At 42.5% G+C, this 22,520-nt stretch overlaps 2 protein-coding genes across 4 annotated transcripts in view; one reads left to right on the forward strand and one right to left on the reverse strand.

Annotated features, from left to right (window-relative positions):
• Positions 1-5: 5 nt before the first annotated feature.
• On the reverse strand, positions 6-20,786 carry CCDC107 (coiled-coil domain containing 107). 2 transcript variants are annotated; one of them, XM_040343978.1, is made up of 6 exons: positions 20,573-20,786; positions 10,034-10,194; positions 7,476-7,542; positions 5,228-5,318; positions 2,179-2,288; positions 6-389 (listed from the first exon to the last, which is right to left on the reverse strand). In XM_040343978.1, exons 1-6 carry the CDS (start codon positions 20,718-20,720, stop codon positions 145-147), a joined length of 822 nt encoding a protein of 273 aa, XP_040199912.1. In that variant the 5' UTR covers positions 20,721-20,786; the 3' UTR covers positions 6-144. The 2 variants fall into 2 exon arrangements, with proteins under 2 accessions (XP_040199912.1, XP_040199911.1); XM_040343977.1 differs by having other exon boundaries at positions 10,034-10,221.
• A 69-nt stretch (positions 20,787-20,855) lies between these two features.
• CAPS2 (calcyphosine 2) overlaps positions 20,856-22,520 on the forward strand; it is a 155,845-nt gene continuing 154,180 nt past the window's right edge. For both annotated transcript variants that reach the window (XM_040343976.1, XM_040343975.1), the window contains exon 1: positions 20,856-21,149. The gene's annotated coding sequence lies outside the window, so the exon portion shown is untranslated. The remainder of the gene's footprint in view (positions 21,150-22,520) is intronic.

The raw sequence follows: 22,520 nt of genomic DNA on the forward strand, positions 1-22,520 counted from the left end.
AGACATTGAAAACAAACCACTTGCCCTTTATTGCACCAATTCATAAAGCATGTAACTTAGCAAGTGACAAATAAAAGACGTATAAAAACAATCCTGAAAGAAAACAAGGCACAGAAATACAGTACATAGTCTTTCATGTACTACTTAGACATTGCGCTTTCTTAACCCTTCAGAAACAGGACTTGTAGCATCATCTTCATCTTCCCCTTCAGAGAGATCATTCAGAGATGACTCTTCTGTAACAGGATTGTGTGCACTTATATCTGTGTCCAATGTGTTTAGTAGAGATTCCTCACTTTTACTTTCAGCATAGTTTTCATGGACTTCTGACGGCTGAGTGGCAAATGAATGAATCAGGTTTTCAAGTGTATTTTCACAGGTTTGGTTAGCTTTGGAAGGAAGATTTACAGGGGTAAAAAAATAAAAAAAAAATAATGTTATGATTAATACAATCATTACAGCCATTTTAAAATACAAGTATAGAGAGACCACAATATCCCAGTCTGAACTACCATACTACAGTTTGGCAAAGCTCCATGCTACCTTGGCAATATCCACAGGGAGAGGGAACACACACGTAGTGACATCTACTGGTGAAATGAAATTACTGTGGGGGAGAGCTGCAGTTTAAAAAGCACTTACACAACAGATGCTTTTTGTTTCTAATTTCTACTCTACCTTTCTTCCAGGGGAAATTGAAAAAGTTACCCCCCCCCCCCATGAATTCCAGCAAAGCACAAAAAAAAAAAAAAAAAAACACAATGCAAACTACTGGTGTAGAGGATTTTCCTGTGGATACTATAAACCTTCCACATGTTCCCTTCCCCCCCTCTGATGCTTCTCCTGGCTCTCCCCTGCGATTGGTGAGACGGAGAAGGAATCCGCCAGCGCCAGAAGGTAACCATAGAGGAAAACCGAGGAACAGATGGTCCCCGAGCGCGACATTATAATTTCGGGTCCGGGCCGGTGGAAGTAAACAATGCTGCGGACTCGGCCTGAAATCCTTAATTTTTTTTTTTATCTCAGCCTTTCCTGCCTGCAAGAGAGATGTGGGGTCTTATAAACCCCACATCTCTCCATAAAGAGGAGGACCTGTCACACACTATTCCTATTACAAGGAATAGTTTACTTGTAATAGGAACAAAAAAATATACATACATAATATATAAGGGAAAGTGTAAAAAAATAAAATAACTGCAAGTATTCACTGGTTCTTAGGCACAGTATGAACCCACTGGGGGTGCCGGGAATGCAGTCAGTACCAGTTGCCATTTTATTATTCTTTAATAGCATTCTTATTCTCGTTTTCTCCATTTTGAAGACTTTAGTCCCAAAGTGGTGAAAATATCCTATTACACGTATAAGTGATGTCCTTGATCTAAACTCCTTTTGACAATATTGTCACTTTAGTCCCTGAACTGTATGTACACCTTCTAGCCCCAGGATGTGCTGGAGGCTCATACTATGTACTGTACTGCCTTTCAATAAACTATTTTGAAAATGAAAAAAAAAATAAAAAAATAAAATAAAAATATTAAAAGCGCCTATACGTCAGTCACACCCACATATATAAACATTCAAACCACATGCGAGATATCACCAAGAACATTAGAGCGAGAGCAATAATGCTACCCCAAGACCTTCTCTGTAACCGGCAATTTTTTTTTTAAAGTGTCACCTATGTAGATTTAAGTACTGAAGTTTGGCGCCATACCACAAGTGTGCGCAATTTTAAAACGTGACATGTGAGGTATCCATTTACTTGGCGTATCATCGTCTGTCACATTATACAAATACTGTTTTGTTTGTTTTTTATTCATGCAACATAGTCCTTCCCCCCCCCCCCCAAAAAAAAAAAATTGCGTTTGAAGATTTTCTACGCAAATACCGTGCGACAAAAAAAAAAAGTTGCACTGACCGCCATTTTATTCCCCAGTGTATATATATATATATATATATATATATATATATATATATATATATATATATATATATATAAAATTTATTTTGGTGGTTCAGAGTAATTTTCTAGCAATTTCTAGTAATTTTCTAGCAAAAAATGTATTTTTACATGTAGGAGAGGAGTGCTGGAATTTGCCCGGTGGGTAAGTGGTTAACAAATAGGTCCACTGTATTGTTCTGTTTTATATATAAGTATGGGCGGAAAAAAAGGCTTACCCGAGTTCTGAGGAGCTGCTTTATCTATTCCACTTTTCTTCATTAACCGTCTGATAGATTGCAGCTGATTCATGATTTCACTTTTCTGGTCAACAGCCAATGTGCTCACACTAAAAAGTAAACATGTAAATCACTTTTCATTAAAGTGATTGTAAGGCTTTTATTTTTATTTTTTTTAATAACAAACATGTCATACTTACCTTCAAGGGTCACTAAAGGAAATTTTTTTTTTTGCTGAAATGACTGTTTCCAGGGTATAGAGACATAAAAGTTAACGGATTCCTTTTAAAAATGATTACAAATAGATAAAAAAATCAATCATATAATGTGCCTGCAGGTTAGTTTCACTTTTAAACTGGTTTCATGTTTATGTGAAGTAAAGAGACACACAGAACAAAAACAAAAAAATCCAGGGCAGTGTTTTGTTTTTATAATGAATCCGATTGGTTCTGTTAAGTTTTAGACACACAGTAATGACAGCTTAGACCTACAGTGAAAAGCTCCCAGTACGATCGTTATAAGGAAAAAGACAACCAGGAAGTGTGGAGATCACAGCAGAATTACAGCCACTTCAAAGCAAAAACGAACAATAAGGACATGAAACCAGTACTGCAGTAAGGTAAAGGAAGCTATTTAGCTAAAAAAAAAAAAATCCTTTAGTGATCCTTTCACTGTGCAGTTAGTTTTGCACAGAGTGGCCCCAATCCTCCTGTTCTGTGGTCCCCCGGCTACTCCCTGCATTGTATAACCCCCCCCTTAGGAGAAGTGCTTTACCGGGGGTTATCCAGCATTGGCGTCCATAGACGCAGAATGCCGGACACATTCCCGATACCGGCGTCATTGGATTTGATTGACAGAAGCAGGAGCCAATGGCTGTGCTGCTATCAATCTATCCAATCAAGAGCCGAGGGGTAGAGCACATCTCCAGCGGGGGAATATAGGACTCAGGTATGTAAAACGGGGGGGGGGGGGGGATGTTGGTTGGTCAGTGACAGAAGTTTTTTTATTTTCATACATAGGATGCATGAAGGTAAAACATTTATGACATTCCATTTAGAACTAGAACCAAAAGATTTTATATAATGGCTATTCTTTAACTCAATGTTTCTTTAAAAGGGGTTGTAAACCCTCTCTTTTTTTTTTTTTTTTATTTAAGAAAAATAACAAACATGTTATACTTACTTATTGTGCAGTCGCTTTACAATCACTTTAACTCAATAGTATTTCTTTGATTGCTTTAGGTTAAAAAAAAACATATTCTAAACAGCTACCTATGCATGTTCTGCATATTGCCCCACAGCAAAAAATAAAAAAGCCATATTTCATTAATCTGACTCTTTAAAAAAAAAAAAAAAAAAAAAAAGGCACGCTGCCTCTCCCGGAGTTATTTACGGCGATTTTGGGCTCCGGTGCCGTGATTGGCCAGAGCAGTGATGGCGTCGCTCCCGCACGTGTGCGCGGCAGCCGCCGGTAACGGCAGGTCAGCTCAAGCAACAACACGAACGAGCCGTTGCTTCAGTGTGCATGTGCCATGACGTCACAGGGTTTAGGACATATCCACAGTAGCCACAGGTAAGCCTGTAATGGAAAGTGGTTTGTAAGGGTTTACAACCACTTTAAGGTCAGTAACCTATAAAGGCATGGTTCACACCTATGCAGGTTGCATATTTCAGGTGCATTTTGCAATACACGATTTTGATCCATTGATGTCCCTGGCCCTTTCCATAAAATGCACAGATGTGAACATGACCCCCATGTTAATTGGACTGTAGTGTGTTTCTTAAACTGAAAACGCACTAAAAAATGCATAGGTGTGAACCAGGCCTAAATGCTTCTAGCCAATGCTCCAATGTACAATTAGAGGCTGGATTTTGGTTCTCGATCTGAATTGCCTAAATATAGTGAAGACGGCAGAGAGGAACAGGTTTCCAATAGGGGTACCTGCCTCACAAGGCCTAAAATGAATGTACAGCCCAATTTTTTTTTCCCTTTGGGACAGAGTAAGGAAGGGTTAACACTACTGCCAGGTTATTGTTTTCTGAGTACTACTAGGGAATTTTCTCTTCATTTCCTATCCCATGGTCGCAATAGAAGGATAGATGAGATCTCCCAAAGTAAAGGGAAATTCCATCTTAGATGTCCTGGAAACAAATGTCCCTACTGAAAAATTTCCACTCACCTCTTCATTTGGGGACAACTCTAAAAATGGTGGCTTTTCCCTCTTTATTTTGGTGACAATGGTCTCCAGTGAGGATGCAGACAGCAATTAAAAACTTAAAGCGGATCTCCCATGCAATTACGTTTTTTTTTATAGTCTAGTTACATAGCAAATTGCAGGGCTTAAATAAACGTACTTCTCTCCGCTCTAACATCCGCTCCGCTGTCTTTGTGTGATGAAAAAACACTTATATTCCTTCCGTTGTCATTTCTAGTGTGGGCATTACAATCTGGCAGGGACTTCCTGATTGCGGTGATGCTGTGTTCCCAGCATCCACCGCTCGTTCACACGCAGCGCGGACCAGCGTCGTCAGCGTCTGTTGCCATAGCAATGGTCCCCAAAATCGCGCGATGTTTCGTCTAGGCCAGAATAGGTTCACAAGGGAGCTATGACAGAAGCTCCCAGAAGACACTGCGCGGGACAGGAAATAAGAATAACCCGAGGAAAACCCGAAGGCTCCAGACCGGAAAGGCAAACGAAGAACTCAGGTACTGTACATTTTTATTAAACATAAATATCCATTTCGGCATTGTTTTTTAGCATTAGTATTATTAGAATTGACTTAAAAATCGGGTGGAGCTCAGCTTTAACTTTTCCCCACTGTATCAAAAAGCTTAAAAAAAAAAAAAATATTAATAAAAAAAGGAAAGAAGATCTTTCCTTGACAAAGCTGGAGGCGTTTTGTGCACCGACACTGTGCCAGAGGTCCCCACGAATGTCAGGTCAAGGCTCATATGATGGCTCACCGCTTTTCTCAGTAGTTTTTCCCCTTATAAACAGGGATGATTAAGGATTGCTAGAATGTTGTAGGATGGATTATGTTGTACTTACCAATTAGTTAGTGGGTCCAGTTGTGTGAGTATAGAATTTAACATTTGCTCAGTTTGTGAAAGGTGCCGTTCTAGCTCCACAAGCTGACTCTCTGAAAATGATTTAATAGTTACACATTACATAATTAATGGTTTTAAAACGAAAAAAATAATCCAAAAGCAATATTAACAAAATGTAAATACAATACACTTCATCCCTGACTGCATGGTGCAAAAATGGTGGGAATGCCCTTTAGACAATTAAACTGACAGGATAATTCTGCCTTAAAAGTATTACTAAACCCAGGACACTGCATTCACTATATCCGGTCTCCCACAGAACACGGAACTGCAATTGTTTTAGTAAATATAAACTGCTAAATACCTTTTCTCATCAGCAGTTAGAGCAGTCTTGTGACTTTATCAGTGTCTGGTTAAAGCCTGTAGGAGGAATTTTCATTATCTTCCGACTGTCCATTGAGGCTGCAGGACCCCTGGCCCTCTCTGTGGACAGTGCCAATTGGCCCTGTGCTGATCACATGCACCCTCCCAAGAAAAAAAAAAAAAAAAAAAAAAACCCTCTAGCAATACACACCCGAGCATGTGCCCCCAAGGCTCTATACTGTCAAGACATGGATTGGGCATAGTGGAAGAAGGGGGAGGAGCATCACATACTAGCTCAATATGAAATACTTACCTCAGAACAAAGTCCTACAGCGGCGCCCGCACACCGCTGACACGGCCAATGGAGCCGGGATGTTGTCATGGCACATGCCCTGAAGAAACGGCATGAGTGCCTGTTCCTTCAGAGCGCATGTGCTGATGCCGTAATTGACGCATTATACCGTAAATATCTCCTAAACGAAGCAAGTTTAGGAGATATTTACAGTACTTATAGGCAAGCCTTATTATAAGCTTACCTATAGGTACAAAAACACATGGTGGGTTTACTTCCTCTTTAAAGCTATTTTTATATGACTTAAGTGTTACAAGCTTGCTCCTTCATAGTTTTGTTGTTATCAGTGGTATAGTGCAATTACTCTTCCTCTTGACAACCATTGAGATCAAAGATCAGTTTACATAGAAAATGCTCCCCCCCCCCCCCCCCAACTCATGCTTGAAATACTTGAATTGTAAGAAAGCCCAGTAAGGCACAACCGCTGTGTAGTACCTGCATATTTATGGAGTAGCTACAGTGGTAATCTCCCTAATGGCAACATACAAAAAGAAAAACCTGACAGGGATTCTGGCACTTCTCCACTCTAATAAAAAAAATGTTTTGATGCTGTGGCCTAACTGGACAGATTTCCTCATCCTGTACCAATCAGCCAAGATAGTTACATCCAGTTCAACAATAAAAAAAAAAAAATATCATCGTACAATCCCATATACCCAATTCTATACCCACAGTTGATCCAGAAAGCGGCAAAAAACCACAGCAGAGCAGGGGAAAAAAATCCTTCCCGATCCCCCGAGAGGCAATCGGATTTTCCCCGGATCAGCTTTACCTATAAAATATTAGTATCCAGTTATATTATGTACATTTAGGAAAGTATCCAGGCCTCTTTAAAGCAATCTACTGAGCTGGCCAGAACCACCTCTGGAGGGTGTCTGTTCCACAGCTCTTAATGTGAAGAAACCTTTCCGTATTTGGAGGTGAAATCTCTTTTCCTCTAGACGTAAAGAGTGCCCCCTTGTCCTCAGTGTTGACCGTAAAGTGAATAACTGAACACCAAGTTCACTATATGGACCCTGTATATATTTGTACATGTTGATCATATCCCCCCTTATTCTCCTCCTTTCAAGAGTGAATACATTTAGTTCCTCTAATCTTTCCTCATAGCTGAGCTCCTCCATGCCTTTTATCAGTTTGGTTGCCCTTCTATGCACTTTCTCCAGTACCCGATATCCTTTTTAAAAACTGGTGCCCAAAACTGAACTGCATATTCCAGATGAGGAATTACTAATGGATAGTGAAGATAGTGAAGGGAATCTTCTCAATAAAGATGCAGACAACGATAAATACCATCCCCTACTCTAACCAAAAAGAGCGACAAGATTAGGGCTTCACAGGATGCTACTATAGACTCCTGAGTCTACCATTGGTTGTAAATGCTGCAATTTCTTTGGCATGATGACATGCACACTGAAAAAAAGTGATGGTAGCCATGTAGCTGCGTGAAAGTACTAGCCAAACAGCTGATCAAACATGACGTGGTGCATTAACAAAAGTATCCTTATGCATGACAGGAAACATTTTAAGTACGTACCTGTCTGTTTTGTCTTTTTATCTTCTTCTTCCACTGACTTAGATTTGCTGTTTTCATTTGACTTAATCTTGATGGAAAGTAAAGCAAAATGAAAATAAAATGTTAACTTAACTTACCCTACTGATCAATTGTGATTCCAAAATACATCTTTTAAAGAAAAGTGGCAATTTTTAGAGTGTTCACGTATATATTTATTTTAGATACTTATATAGCGATGTCAATTTACGCAGCACTTTACATATACATTGTACATTCACATCTGTCCCTGCCCTCAAGGAACTTACAATCTAAGGTCCCTAACTCACATTCATACATACAAATACTAAAGCCAATTTACCTACCATCAGGTCTTTGGAGTGTGGGAGGAAACCGGAGTATCCCAGAGAAAACCCACGCAGGCAGAGAGAGAACATGCAAACTCCAGGCAGGTGGTGTTGTGGTTGGGATTTGAACCAGCAACCCTTTTTACTTACACATACAAGGGCCAATTTACACAGGAGCCAATTAACCTACCAGAATGTCTTAGGAGTGTGGAAGGAAACTGAAGTACCCGGAGGAAACTCACGCAGGCACAGAGAGAACATGCAAAATCCAGCCAGGTAGTGTCGTGGTTGGGATTCGAACCAGGAACCCTTTTTTGCCGCTAGGCAAAATATATGCCAATCGCTTACCCTAAGGCACGGTTTAAATCTACTGCCCAAGATTGGAACCGTGTGTGGGCAGGCTGAATGTACCTCTAAATGCCTCTCTATATTAGCCTATGTGTTCAAGCGCACTATAGGTGTTTACAGGTGTCTAGAGAAAGAAAAAGAGCCCCCCCCCCCCCCCCCAACCACGTTCAGAAGAGCAGTGTTTGCGCAGAATAAAATGGCAAGTGCACAAAAATGCACTTGAACGCTAGGTGCCTTTGCACATTCATGCAATCTGATGGCCGGAATAAATTAATATTCTGGCAAATAAAATGCATTAACACCAAATTTACACAAACACGCATGCAAAATATGGCTTTAGATGTTTAAGCAGTGTTTTCCTCCCCCCTGGAGAAAGGCATCATAGGGAGGGAAAAATTTTATAAAAAAATGTCCCGTGTGCATGAGACCTCATGTCCCGTTCACACTACATGTTCTGGAATAGGGGACAGAATCGGTGCGATTCTGCCCGCAATTCCAAATCATGCTAAAAGCTGTGACAAAATGCTTGATGTGCGTTCCGGGTGCCATTCAATACTGGCACTCCAAACGCGTTACGATTTTGTCATGTAAATACGCACCTAGCTCACGGACAAAATCTGGTCCCCGAGCTATGCACTATATGTCCTGCCCTATGTGCTACATGCATGTTGATCACGAGCAGGAACACACTTTCCCACTACCCAAAACGTGAACATGGCTTTACAGTGATAAGAAGGCCACCCAGACAGACAGCTAAAAAGATCTCTGGCGTTTGGATTTAGCATTGACAAATAGTTTTGGCCCTGGAATTATGCAGGCATCTGAAAACCACAGCTCAAGGGCTGCACCTGTTCAATGGCCAAGGAATGTTGATGGAGCCACAAACATACAATAGCCAGTGTCACCAGTCACCTGTTGTGGCTCTACAAAAAAAGGAAGCAATGCAGAAAAATATCCAGAGCCCCATCATAACAGGGAATGACAGATCAACCCCATGATATTGTAAAAGCATCTTTTATAAAGTGTCATTAAACCCACTGCATTAAAAACTATCAATGCATGCTATTCATACTCACTCAGTCACTATAGGTTTTGTTCTCTGTAATCTGCAAAAAAAAACTGGTTGATCCTGCTGCTCTCTATTTCCCCCTTCTGCCCAAGTCCCCACTGCAGTTGGGGATTCTGCAGAGCAGTGCTGGCAGCTCTGCACACGTTCAGTTTTCAGTGTATTTTCTACCCTGAGCATTTCCTTTCCATCACATCTGAGCAGCCCATGTGACTATAGAGTCACACATGTGGATGTATACACAGTGGTAAACGACTGCCCACTCCCTTCCTTGCTCCTCCGTTATGCCCACTAACCAGCTAAACACAATGAGGGTGGAATATTACATCTTGATTGATGGAGGCTTCACCTCCCTTTTATTCTAAAATACAGGCTGGAGGGGTGTGACACAGCCTGTGACTGGCAGGAATTGGCCCACACCAGGTTGTCAAAAAATAATAAAGATTTAAATTTTCAAACATATTTTGTATTACAATTTAAAACAGTTTATTGATATTATTTATTTTTACTCTGTATTCCAAAGGCTTTTTTTTATTTTGAACACATGACCAGCAGCAGGGGGCTAGAAGCTCCTCCTGCTCATGATTCCCTGAAGACAGGCTGGGAAAGATCTGGGTGATGTGACATCTGTAGATCAGTTTAAAAAAAATAAATCTAAGTACCTTTTTCCTATTATTAAAATAATTTATTACAGTGCCATCATCTACATACAGAGATAGGAGGGACAATGTAAATTAAACAGTGTGTGTTTAAACTGATACTAATGTATCATTTTTTATTTACAGCATGCTACCTGTGCAAATCATTATTCAGATACTTACTTTTGTGAACTTGTAAGCTGCAAAAACTGCCACTCCCACGGCATAAAGGGGCATAAGAGCGAATGCCACGCTTCGACTTTCCCCTGTCCTCGCAGACTTCATCTCTTGTTCCATTGCACTTTTAATATGATCCATGTTAGAGGAGCCCTTTTCTGATCCAGCCGCATGCATGTGTCCTTTAGGACTCTCTGAAAACAAATCAATATCGTAAAAATTCAGGCTACAATGTTTGAAAAGCAAAAAAGGTTACCCTTTAACATTACCCTTCAGCAATTACAATTCATGCAATGGAAAAGAATGTTGTATAATCAACATACCAAGAGCCAGGATCTGCGAAATGTCTGCAGAAACTTGGTACTTTGCCACTTTAGAGAGAAGTCCCAGGCTATGTAATGTTTGAAAAAGAATGAACTACGGTGCTAAAATACTATTATATCATCTTACAATACACATTCAGCCAAGAAAAAAAAAAAAAAAAGAGCCTGTTAATACCCATTTATTTCATTTTGACAAAAGCTGCATAAACTCAAAACTTAAAGCAGAGTTCCACCCAAAAGTGGAACTTCCGCTCATTTGTCCCCTCCGATGACACATTTGGGGGGGGGGGGAAATGTCACTCTGTAGGCTCCGCTGCCGTCCCCCCGTCTGTTGCGGATATTGATCTTCTTGCCGGCCAAGTGTATGTCCCAGGATAACAGGAAGCTCTACGCTGACCAATGCAGAAGCGGATGTGACGCCACCAGATCCTGAGATGTCACATCCGCTTCCGGGTTCCAGATTGGTCAGCGTGGAGGTTCCTGTTATCCTGGGACATACACTTAGCCAGCTGGAAGATCAATATCCCCAACAGATGGGGGAATGGTAGCGGAGCCTGCAGAGCGACATTGGATCAATCCAGGACTGGTCACATCTCGATGGGCACCCTCCGCTATTTGGACTCTAATAGCCAGATTCACGTAGGTGGGCGCAACGTTAGGCAGGCGTAGCGTATGGCATATACGCTACACCACCGTAAGTTAGAGAGGCAAGTACTGTACAAAGCACTTGCCTCCTAAGTTACGGCGGCGTAGCGTAAATGGGGCCGGCGTAAGCGCGCCTAATTCAAATGAGGATGGGGGGGGGGCGTGTTTGAATCAAGTTGACGCATGCTCGGAAGCATTGAACTTAATTTTTCTCGGCTCGACGTAGTGTTGTACGTCGCCGCGTTTTGGACGGTCGGAATTTGGCACGACAGTGTGTATGCAATAGGGTTGTCCCGATATCGATACCAGTATCGGTACCGAGTATTTGCGGGAGTACTTGTACTCCCGCAAATACCCCCGATGCCTAAATAGAATACTTGCCCCCCCTCCCCCCGCATATCGCAAATCCGCCGCTGCCGCGTTAATCACCGTGCGGCGAACATTACAGGCACCTTTAGTTTGAATAGCTGTTTTGCCCGCTGCGCTGTGTATAGACACTCCCCCTTGGACCGATCTGTCCAATCCCGAGAAAGGGGGAGTGTCCTTTACGCGGCGTGGAAGGGAAAACAGCTATTCAAACGAAAGCTGCTAGTAATGTTCGCCGCACGGTGATTAACGTGGCGGCGGCGGCAGCATCATCATCAGGTATGGGGGACATGGCTGCATATGTTTGGGGACATGGCTGGATATATGTGGGGGGACATGGCTGGATATATGTGGGGGGACATGGCTGCATATGTGGGGGGACATTTAAAAAAAAAAAAAAGTATCGGTATTGGCGAGTACATAAAAAAAAGTATCGGTACTTGTACTCGGTCCTAAAAAAGTGGTATCGGGACAACCCTAGTATGCAAGACAGCTTGAATGGAATTCCGTCAGAAAAATCTATCTGAGTTTATCCCGACGGAAATTCCGATCGTGTGTACGGGGCATTAGGGGATTTTTAACGAATCTTCAGGCTTAAAATTGTTTTTTAAAGCGGGAGTTCACCCATTTATAAAATTTTTCCCCTTTTCCCCTTAGATTCCTGCTCGTTCGGTCTAGGGGAATCGGCTATTTATATTAAAATATGATCCGTACTTACCTGTTTTCGAGATGCATCTTCTTCCGTCGCTTCCGGGTATGGGTCTTCGGGAGCCGGCGTTCCTTCTTGATTGACAGTCTTCCGAGAGGCTTCCGACGGTCGCATCCATCGCGTCACTCGTAGCCGAAAGAAGCCGAACGTCGGTGCGGCTCTATACTGCGCCTGCGCACCGACGTTTGGCTTCTTTCGGAAAATCGTGACGCGATGGATGCGACCGTCGGAAGCCTCTCGGAAGACTGTCAATCAAGAAGGAACGCCCATTCCCGCAGCCCATACCCGGAAGCGACGGAGAGGATGCATCTCGTAAACGGGTAAGTAATGCTCATATTTTAAAACAAATAGCCGATTCCCCTAGTAAAAACGAGCATGAAGCTAAGGGTAAAAAGTGCCCTCTAAGGGTGAACCACCGCTTTAAATATGTGAAAAAACGGCTCTGGCAGCAAATAGGTTAACCCTAAAATGAGGTGTTACTGTCTCAGGCTCAGTATAAAATGTTCATTTAACTATTGTGCCAATATGTTCATTATCTTCCTTTCGTGCATTTGTTAAATAATTATATTATGCAAGATAACAGTGTTCCATTTAGTAGATGAATATCCTCTTACACTAAATAAGCCATAAGATCTCTACAGGAAATAACTGTGCATGCTTTTAACTGGTAATGGCCTTTCAATGCATCAGAGTCTAGGTGTGGCATTGTTCAAATATGTAGTAACTGCGCTATGGTGCAAAACAGGTTTTACAAGGAAAAAAAAAAAGTTGCTAAAAGGAATGATTGAGTTAAACGCAAAAGTGACCTTTACAACTTGAAATATCAGATTTACAACAATTTGGATCTTTGGAAAATTGCTCCAAGACAAACACTTGTTTGCAAAGAAACAGATGGGCACAAATCAAAATATGTTTTTCTTATCCATTCTCAAATCATGTATTTTTACAACGTTCTGTTCAATTTTAAGTGGAGTGTTATTTTATTTTCTAGCAAACGTGCAGCATAGACCTTATTCATAAAGCTGCGCGCCGTCCAGGTAAGCAAATTGCTGTGGTGGGTTTGGCCAGTAATCTGTTGCGGACAGGAAGAACAGTAAAGCCCTGTACACACGATCGGTTTGTCTGATGAAAACGGACCGATTTCATCGGACAAACCGATTGTGTGTAGGCCCCATTGGTTTGTTTTCCATCGGTGAAAAAAAAAAGTTTTAAAATTTTCCCATGGATAAAAAAAAAAAAAAAGGGGATCGTCTGTGTGGAAGTCCATCGGTCAAAAATCCACGCATGCTCAGAATCAAGTCGACACATGCTCGGAAGCATTAAACTTCATTTTTCTCAGCACATCGTAGTGTTTTACGTCACCGCTTTGGATTTTTGACTGATGGTGTGTAGACAAGACTGATGAAAGTCAGCTTCATCGGATTAGATTCCATCAGATATCCGATCGTGTGTACAGGGCTTAAGGCCCCCTTTCACACTGGAGGATAGAATTCAAATTTTAGCTGCGGATAGATCAAGTTATCGACCACACCTTAACTCAGACAATTCTTTCCTATGGTCCTATTCACACTGCAACTGGGTTTGGGACTTTGAATGAGGCATGTGGATGACACATGCCTCCATCCCTGAAAATTGAAAGAAAGAAAGGGTTGGGACTTTAAATGAGATGCGTGTTGATGCAAACAGTATGTATAAGTATGAGGAAACTAGAAAAGTTTAGTTAGGACCACAGGAATGCAGAGAGCCTTGTAAGCGGCCTGTGGCTTATCCATATATTTGCAAATGTGTGCAACCAATCCTCTGCTTTTAACATACTAAGTTAGACAGTTGAATTCGGCTTGCAATTTGGTTGCTAAGTTTGAGCCTGGTTATTACGCTATACGACTTTATTTATTTACTTATACATACTGTTTGCATCAACACGCATCTCATTTAAAGTCCCAACCCTTTCTTTCTTTCTATTCACACACTGCGTTTAGCGACGGTTTCGTTACATAGGGTTATGTGCAGTTAGAAAAAAAAAAATAAAAAAATAATATGTATTGACTTCCTCCAGTACTGATTTATCGCAGCTATATGTACATAACCGCAAGCAATCGCAGTGTACCATTTCATCTGCGGAAAGCAGCGGCAACAAGGAAAGAAAAACAGGAAGCACATGAGAAAAATGGCAAGTATGTTCAACCGCAGCAATTGCTGCTAATCACAACGTACAAATGCAAGTGATCGCTGTGTCTGGAATAACAAAATAATAAAACATGCTTTTGTCCGCGGCAGAACAGCCGCACGTGTGAAAGAGGCATAAGGAGCGATTACCTGTGGTTAGGGACAGGTACATGACGGGGACAGATGAGTGACTTTGTAGTACAAAGTTTGTACGCAGACATTTTGCATCCAGGGCTACTCATCTAAAAACGCAGGCATTTGCTTTACACGTGAACAGCTGCGGAGCCTGTCAGTTTGTCGTTGATTTGTATAGGATGAGCAGCCGCAGCTGTTCACAAACTCCTGGCTGTGGCCAACACAGACCTAGGCGGTATATAGTGAATGCAACCTTGCATATAAATATGAAATGACCAATGGTTCTGGTAACAACCAACCTTTTTGTGATAATAGTAACCAAGAAAAACAGGGGACTAAAGCGAGCCGGCATGAGCGCCCCCATGTGGCTGCTTTGTGCAAAACCATTGCGCAGGCAAGTATGACATGTTTTTTTATTTTAAAAGCAATTTCCTTTAAAGGGATTGTAAACAATAACATTTTAAAACAACCCAGCTTGAATAGAAATGTGCAGGATTCCTGCATGACACCCGCGATTGCAATGTTTTCTAGGCTCCAAGTAATTATTTTTTTTAAAAATGCACTTTTTTTACCTGCAAAAAGATATGCATTTATTATGATTATTTTTTTTTTTTTTTTTTAAGATGAACTTTAACTACACCCAACATAAGAAGCCGATTGGTATTGCTGACTGTACAATAATGAAAAGTTTCCTGGCTGTCATATTTCTGGGTGCGCTGATCCTTTGGCTGATGCTGAACACAAATACAGATAAGGGGCCAGATTCACAGAGAGATATGACGGTGTATCTCCTGATACGCCATCGTATCTCTGACTTAGGCCGGTCGTATCTATGCGACTGAATCATAGAATCAGTTACGCATAGATATGCCTAAGATCCGACAGGTGTAACTGACCGTCGGATCTTAACTGCAATTTAAAAATGGCCATGGGGGGCGTTCTCGCTGATTAATATGTAAATCAGCGAGATACGCCAATTCACGAACGTACGCGGGCCCGACGCAGTTTGTTACGACGTTTCCGTAGCGGTTTTCCCGACGTATACTTACCCCTGCTTCTATGAGGCGCAGCCAATGTTAAGTATAGCCGTCGTTCCCGCGTCAAATTTTTTTTTTTACGTCGTTTGCGTACGCCGATTCTCAAACCCGATCACGCCGAAACCACTGACGTCCTAGCGACGTCAGTGGGAGCAATGCATGCCGGGAAATTTCGCGGATGGCGCATGCGCATTTAAAATCGGCGCGGGGACGTGCCCGATTTAAATAGTACACTCCCCCTAGCCGCGGAATTTGAATTCAGCTGGGGGATTTACGATCCGCCGCCGCAAGTGGTTTGTGAATTACCCACTTGCCTCTCAAACTTGCGGCAGCGGATCTTAAATCACATAGATCACACAGATCTAAAGATCCGCTGATCTATGTGAATCTAGCCCAATGAATTCAAACTTTTCTCTGACTCATACTTGTTCTCAGTCTGTTCAATTTTATTCTCCACTGTGTGAAGTCTTCATTGCTACAAAGTAATAGGTTTGCATAAAGCACATTTTATGGCTGTAGGATTTGAATGATATGATACGGTATACCAGTCGTATGACTCACGACATGAGGCCAGCAGAGCCTCTAAATGAGAGATCTTATAATGCGCGTTCTTTGCTCTGTTTACTTCATACCATGTACTATACTTCCTGATAGTTTTCAAAGTGCTGTGCAACAACAACTTACTAAGAATTCACACAAACATTTCTACAATATAAAAATAGTATAACTAATGACTAGCATGCCAAGAAAAAAAAAAAAAAAAAAGAAATAACTTCTGTGCCTATCCTACTGACCTGCCAGATATGAAAGCAGAGCATCTCGTAATGAAAGATCCTATAATGAGCATTTTTTGCTCTGTTTATTTTATACTATGTTCTGTTCTGCCTGCTACTTTGTAAAAGGCTACGCCACAATAAAGTTACCAAGAATTCACATGAATATTCTAAAATATGAAAATGGTATAAAAAAAAAAAAAAAAAACACACCTATCTATCCCAGAAACATTTTTATTTCTATTAAAATATGTTTCCTTACAATAAGGCATGAGCATCCAGCTTGATCGCAAACGTTCTCAATGGTAAGGAAAAGGCCCTCAGTGTAATCAGAACGGTATCCCCACTGGAAGTTTTCCACTATACGAGTTCATACACATGGATGTTTCTGGGCATTTTTTATGCCCAGCGTACATTTTTTGGCGCTTGGACCCAGGGAGCCGCAGGTACCGTGTACAGCGAATGGCTGTATGCATAATGCCATTCAAGATGCAAGGAATTGGCATCTACAAGAGTACAGCTGTGTACAGGCATTAACTTGTAAGGCAGGCTGTGCTCAGTCCCTGTGGCTCCCTGGGTATGTGACTGCGCTGGGAATTTTACCCTCTTGTTTTAAAAATACCTAGAAAGGTTCATTTGCATGAATCCTATTTATGTTCTGACAACAACTCATAAGATTCAAATCTTGCCTTATTTTAGCCCTGGTGCGATTTGTCATGCCATATGACAGTTCCAAGTCGCACCCCATTGCTAGCAATGGAACAGTTCCAACTGCCGTGACTCATACCTCAGTGACCTTGAAAAAGGTTCCAGCAATACTTTTTTTTCTGATTTCTTCGCGACTTGCACAGACTTCTGTTAAATTAACTCGCAATCTGCAATGAAATAAGGTAAAAATTGCACTGCTCTGTGGCGTCCAAATTACACTCAAGTAGTGCGATTTCAAAGCCACACTGGTGTGAACCAGACTTTAGGGGAAACGTTTCTGCTGCACTACTGCATGCACATTAATGCACATCATTCCATTTGTTAACATGTGCTGCGATAAAGCAGCTCATGCATTTTACATGGGCTGCCAATGCACCTGAAACCTGATCTGACCCTTTTTCCCCCAATGCAGCCCACCACAATGCATAGTAGTGGGTTAATGTTCCCTACTATTCATTCTGTATCAGGGCGCCATTCAGAATTAATAGCACTAATGTGAAAAAGTACTGTACAAAGCAGATCTTCACTCCCCAAAAATTACCTCCCTGCACTTCTGCTTCTCTCCATAACATAAAAAAAGTCTCATGGTTACCTTTTTGTCTCACACCCCCCCCCCCCAACCATTCTTGCCTAAGCATCACATACCCCACAAGGCTGCAGGATTGGTGGCACACAGTGGCCAGACCTTCACACCTCATTGCAGGCCCATTGCAAGAACCAGGAAAAGACAGCAGGTTTCTGATGACATTACAGAAGATAGCGACACAGGACCTGAAGTGTGGCAGCGGAACAGAGGAATGCAGTAGGGCAACACTAAATTTGCTAGGCAGGCGAATCAAGGACAACCCAGCATATTAGATAAAGGGGTTGAAAAGAAAAAAAAAAAAGCTAGGGGAGCAAGGTTCCTCTTTAGAGTTGTATTAAAGTCAACATTTCTTATTTCCCAAATCAGATAAGAATAACAAAACTCACATGCATTATTTTTTTTAGAAATGTCCTCCTCTGAGCTTCCTTCATCGTCCCCTGGCCGCGTTGCTGTAGTCCCGTCTTCTCTGCACCCTCTGTATGACTGATGACTTCTTGCCTTCATAGTCATTAAGTCGTATTCTTTATGCAACGATAAGGAATCATTACATAAAGCAGAATGATGGTTTACATACCAAGCCATGAGGTGTGGAAGCAAATGCTGGCAGTTTAAGGGGAGTCTGAGCTGAAACTGAACACTGTGAACGTGGACATGCATATTAAAGTGATATTAAAAAAATAAAAATAAAAAATACAAAAACGTGATATACTTACCTGTTCTGGGCACTAGTTTTGCACAGAGCAGCCCAGATCCTCCTCTTCTCGGGGACCCACTTTGGCGCCCCTTGGCCCATCCCTCCTGTTGAGTGCCCCCACAGCAAGCACAAGTCTACACCCGCCGGTCCATAGGAATGCAAAGACTTTCCGATCATGTGCTCCTGCAAAACTGGCAGGTGGAACCTGATCGGATCACCCATGTGAAAGGGTCCTAACTCACGTGCATTTGATGCTTTTTAAATTTCCCTCTCGAAGCTTCCTTCTTCACTTGTCCCCCGACCATGCTGCTATATTCCTGTTCTCTCTGCGATTCCTAGACCTACGAAGTCCTATGCGAGTCTGCAATGTGCACACACCCGCTCTGTACTACAACTCTATATTATACTGCTCTTCAGAACGCCACACACATAGGCAATGCAAAAGGGGCACAGAACCGCTGTGGAGGAGAGGCCTGGTATTTGCAGTGCTCTGACCGGCTGCATGTAGAGTTGTAGCACAGAGCGGGTGTGCGCACATCGCAGAAACACACACAAGACTCCAGGGGAAAATTGAGAAGCTCCGAGGAGAAAATACTAATAATAAAAAATAAAATAAAAATGTAAATGCATTGGAGATTGCATTTTTTTTGTTATTTGATTTAGCAAAATAAATGAGACGTTACTACCACTTTAAAGCTGGCCATAGATAGATCACAATTCGTCAGGTTGAACAGGGATGTGATCCCTCCATGGCTGCTCCTGTTGGGGAGCATGTGATCTAAGGACTGACAGCTCTTGAACACCTTTGTTGGGAAGTTTTTCTTCGATCAGTGAATTCTGACAGAAGAGGAGTCCCACTATCAGAATACAATAACACAGCAGGGAGGATTCCTCTTTTCACCTCCAATGTGTGGGAATCGGGTCAGTTTTGTTGTACAGCCTGCTGGCTGAGAAAAAGAAAAAAAAAAAAAAAAAAACTGATCAGCGTATGGGCAGCCTTATGCCTAGAAAAGTGGATGAAAAATACAGCTTTCGAAGCAGCTGTACAAAAATATGATCATTAGTACACAGCTTTCGAAAGCCGATCAAGACAGTTCATGCTAAATTATCCGAAGGGACAAACACGAAAAAAATTCTCGTACGATAACAGAACAAATGATTTTCATTCAATCAGTAAAGCAGGGACGTCAAACATACATTTAGCACGGGCCATATCAGCAGTATGGTTGCCCTCAAAGGGCCAATTGTATATGGGGTACACTACATACAGAGTTCAGGGATGCGCTATGCACAGAACACAGGGTTCAGGGGTGCGCTACTTACACTCTGCAAAGTTTAGGGGTGCGCTAAGTGCAGATTTTAGGGGTCTGCTGTGTACAGAGTTCAGGAATACGTTATGTACAGAGTGTTAAGTTTAGGGGTGCACCAAGTACAGAGTTCAGGGGTGCGATACGTACAGAATGCAAGGCTTAGGGGTGTGCTACGTTCAGAGTTCAGGGGTGTGCTGTGTACAGAGTTCAGGAATATGCCATGTACAGAGTTTAGGGGTGAACCAGGTACAGAGTGCAGGGTTCAGGAATACACTACTTACAGAGTGCAGAGATTAGGGGTGCGCTAAGTGCAGAGTTCCGAGGTGTGCAGGGTTCAGGAGTACGCTGAGTGCAGAGTTTAGGGGTGCGCTAGGTACAGAGTTTAGGGGAGTGTGCAACCTAACCCCAAACCTTCCTTGCATATCTCCCTCTCTCCTACCTGGCCCGGCTCTAGTACCTCCCTATGTAGGCAGCGTGCCTTGCAGGGAGATGGTTCTCTCACTCCCTGGATATCTGTGCATGCATAGATTGTTGGAGTGAAGGGTGGAGAGCCAGAGGAGTTCTGCCTGCAACACTGGGTGCAAGGGCCACATAGCAAGGCCTGGAGGGCGAATTCGGAAATCGGAAGACAAATACCACGCATGCTTGGAAATGAAAGAATAAATACAATACAACACATGACTTCTGAAGCTGTATTGTGTCGTTGGGGAATGTTTGTAACTTATTGGTTTTCGATATGAGACTAGCATGCAAAGAAAAAACAGACGATCATTTATGTGATATTCTCATCGTGTGTACGAGGCTTTAGCCCCTGTGATGACCAGGACTAATAAAGTGGCCAATCCCCCTAGTGCAGACACCTGACAGAGCGTCTAACCCACCCCGTCCACACTACAAACATTAACTTTAAAGTCTCTTTACCATTCCTAGACTATAAAATAAAAGCACTAAGCAATGTCCAGTCACACAGCCCTGATATCATTACAAATATATGACTTCTTGAAGATTATTCATGAAAACAAGTGTGCAGACCAAAGCCAGGAGCAGTGTGACAACAGGTGTTGGTGGCAGCCCGTCCTCGCCCCTTGGTTACCTGAGTGTCCTCTGAAGGGAGTTGCCATCCTCCTGGGATCCTTCTTGCCCGCCTCCCCTGGCCCGCCTATCATCCTGGGCACTAGGAAGCACATGCACAGTGCCAGGGACACTGCCAGGAGGATGTGCTGGGAGCTGGTGAGCACCATCCCGCCCGTCCTGTGTCCCGCACACACACTGATCTCCGCTCCCCCGCCAAGGGGTGTGTCCCACACTTCGATCTCTACCTGATTGGCTGGCCCCGGCAGTGACGTGTCTATATAGGAGACATGCATGTATACTGGAAGTCATCATGCAGAAAGGGCCTAGGTGCCCCGAATAACATGACAACAATACAGGTGTCCCCCTTCCCACACAGACATTCTAGTGCAAGGTGGTAGGATCGGAAAGGATAGCAATGCAGTGTAATATACTAGATAGGAGCTGACCAATCAGCTCTGTCTGCCTTGCGTTTCACGCTGGAACGCAAACACCCTCTTCCCGTGTCGCAGACTCTGGTTTCCATGGTGACCGTCGCGGCTTCCTGCTGTTGCTGCTGTGTGACCCCCGTGATCAGATCAGTGAGCGGTATTAGCTAGGTAAGTGCATACCTGTGATCGAGCATCCAAAGGGGTCCCGATCATAATGAGTCCAGTCTTTAGGGTGGGTTGTCTTTACCAATAAGCTTGCCTTATATTGCAATGCAAAAGTCAAATTGTTACTCATCTGATTTGTAAACTGCTCCAGTCCTGGCTGGAGTGCAAACAATCGGAATATTGAGTGATTAAAAATTGCACTGACATGCAAGATCTGATACCTCCTCCCTGAGGTCCGTACACACGATACGAAAATCGGAAGTAAAATTGTGTCCGATGAACGATCTTCCGATTTTTGGATGGTTAGTATGGTGCTTTTGACAGCCGATTTAGTTTTTTCGTCAGACAAAAGCTGGATGTGCAGACTATAAAATGTTTGTCGGATGTGAACTCAACATCCGATTTTAGTTTTATTAGTACAGTTTTCGTCCGGAAAAAACCCGCAAGAACAAGATTATGTATGCTCAGAAATGAAAGAATACATACAAAACTATTCAACACACTATGGGCCAGATTCACAAGAGAATTACGCCGGCGTATCTATTGATACGCCGCGTAATATAAAATTTCCCGCGTCGTATCTTTGTTTTGTATCTACAAAACAAGATACGACTGCATCCGGGATCGATCCGACAGGCGTACGTCTTAGTACGCCGTCGGATGGTAGATGCATTTTTTCCGCCGGCCGCTAGGTGGCGTTTCCATCGAATTCCGCGTCGAGTATGCAAATTAGCTAGTTACGGCGATCCACGAACGGACGTCCGGCCGGCAAATTTTTTTACGTCGTTTGCGTTCGGCTTTTTCCGCCGTATAGTTACCCCTGCTAATATGAGGCGTACTCAATGTTAAGTATGGCCGTCGTTCCCGCGTCGAATTTTGATTTTTTTTACGTTGTTTGCGTAAGTCTTTTGCGAATACGGCTGTACGTCATTTACGTTCACGTCAAATCCAATACGTCCTTGCGATGTAATTTGGAGCAATGCACACTGGGATATTTTACGAACGGCGCATGCGCCGTTAAAAAAAACGCGGGGTCAAGACAAATTTAAATACTACACGCCCCCAACATCCCCATTTGAATTACGCGGCCTTATGCCGCAACACATACGTTACGCCGCCGTAAATAAGGGCGCAAGTTCTTTCAGAATACAGAACTTGCGCCCAAAGTTACAGCGGCGTAACGTATCGGGGATACGTTACGCCAGTAGAAAGATCCGCTGATCTTTCTGAATCTGGCCCTATATGTCACTTCTCACATTGTATTCTGTCATACAAGAATTTTCGTATGGTGAGTAACCTCTTTACTATCGACATGAGATTAGCATGCAACAAACAAAACGCACAAACGGTCGCCCAAAAATCTGATTGTGAGTG

This window comes from Rana temporaria, chromosome 3 (assembly GCF_905171775.1).
Source record: "Rana temporaria chromosome 3, aRanTem1.1, whole genome shotgun sequence".
In the NCBI taxonomy this organism is placed as follows: Eukaryota; Metazoa; Chordata; class Amphibia; order Anura; family Ranidae; genus Rana; species Rana temporaria.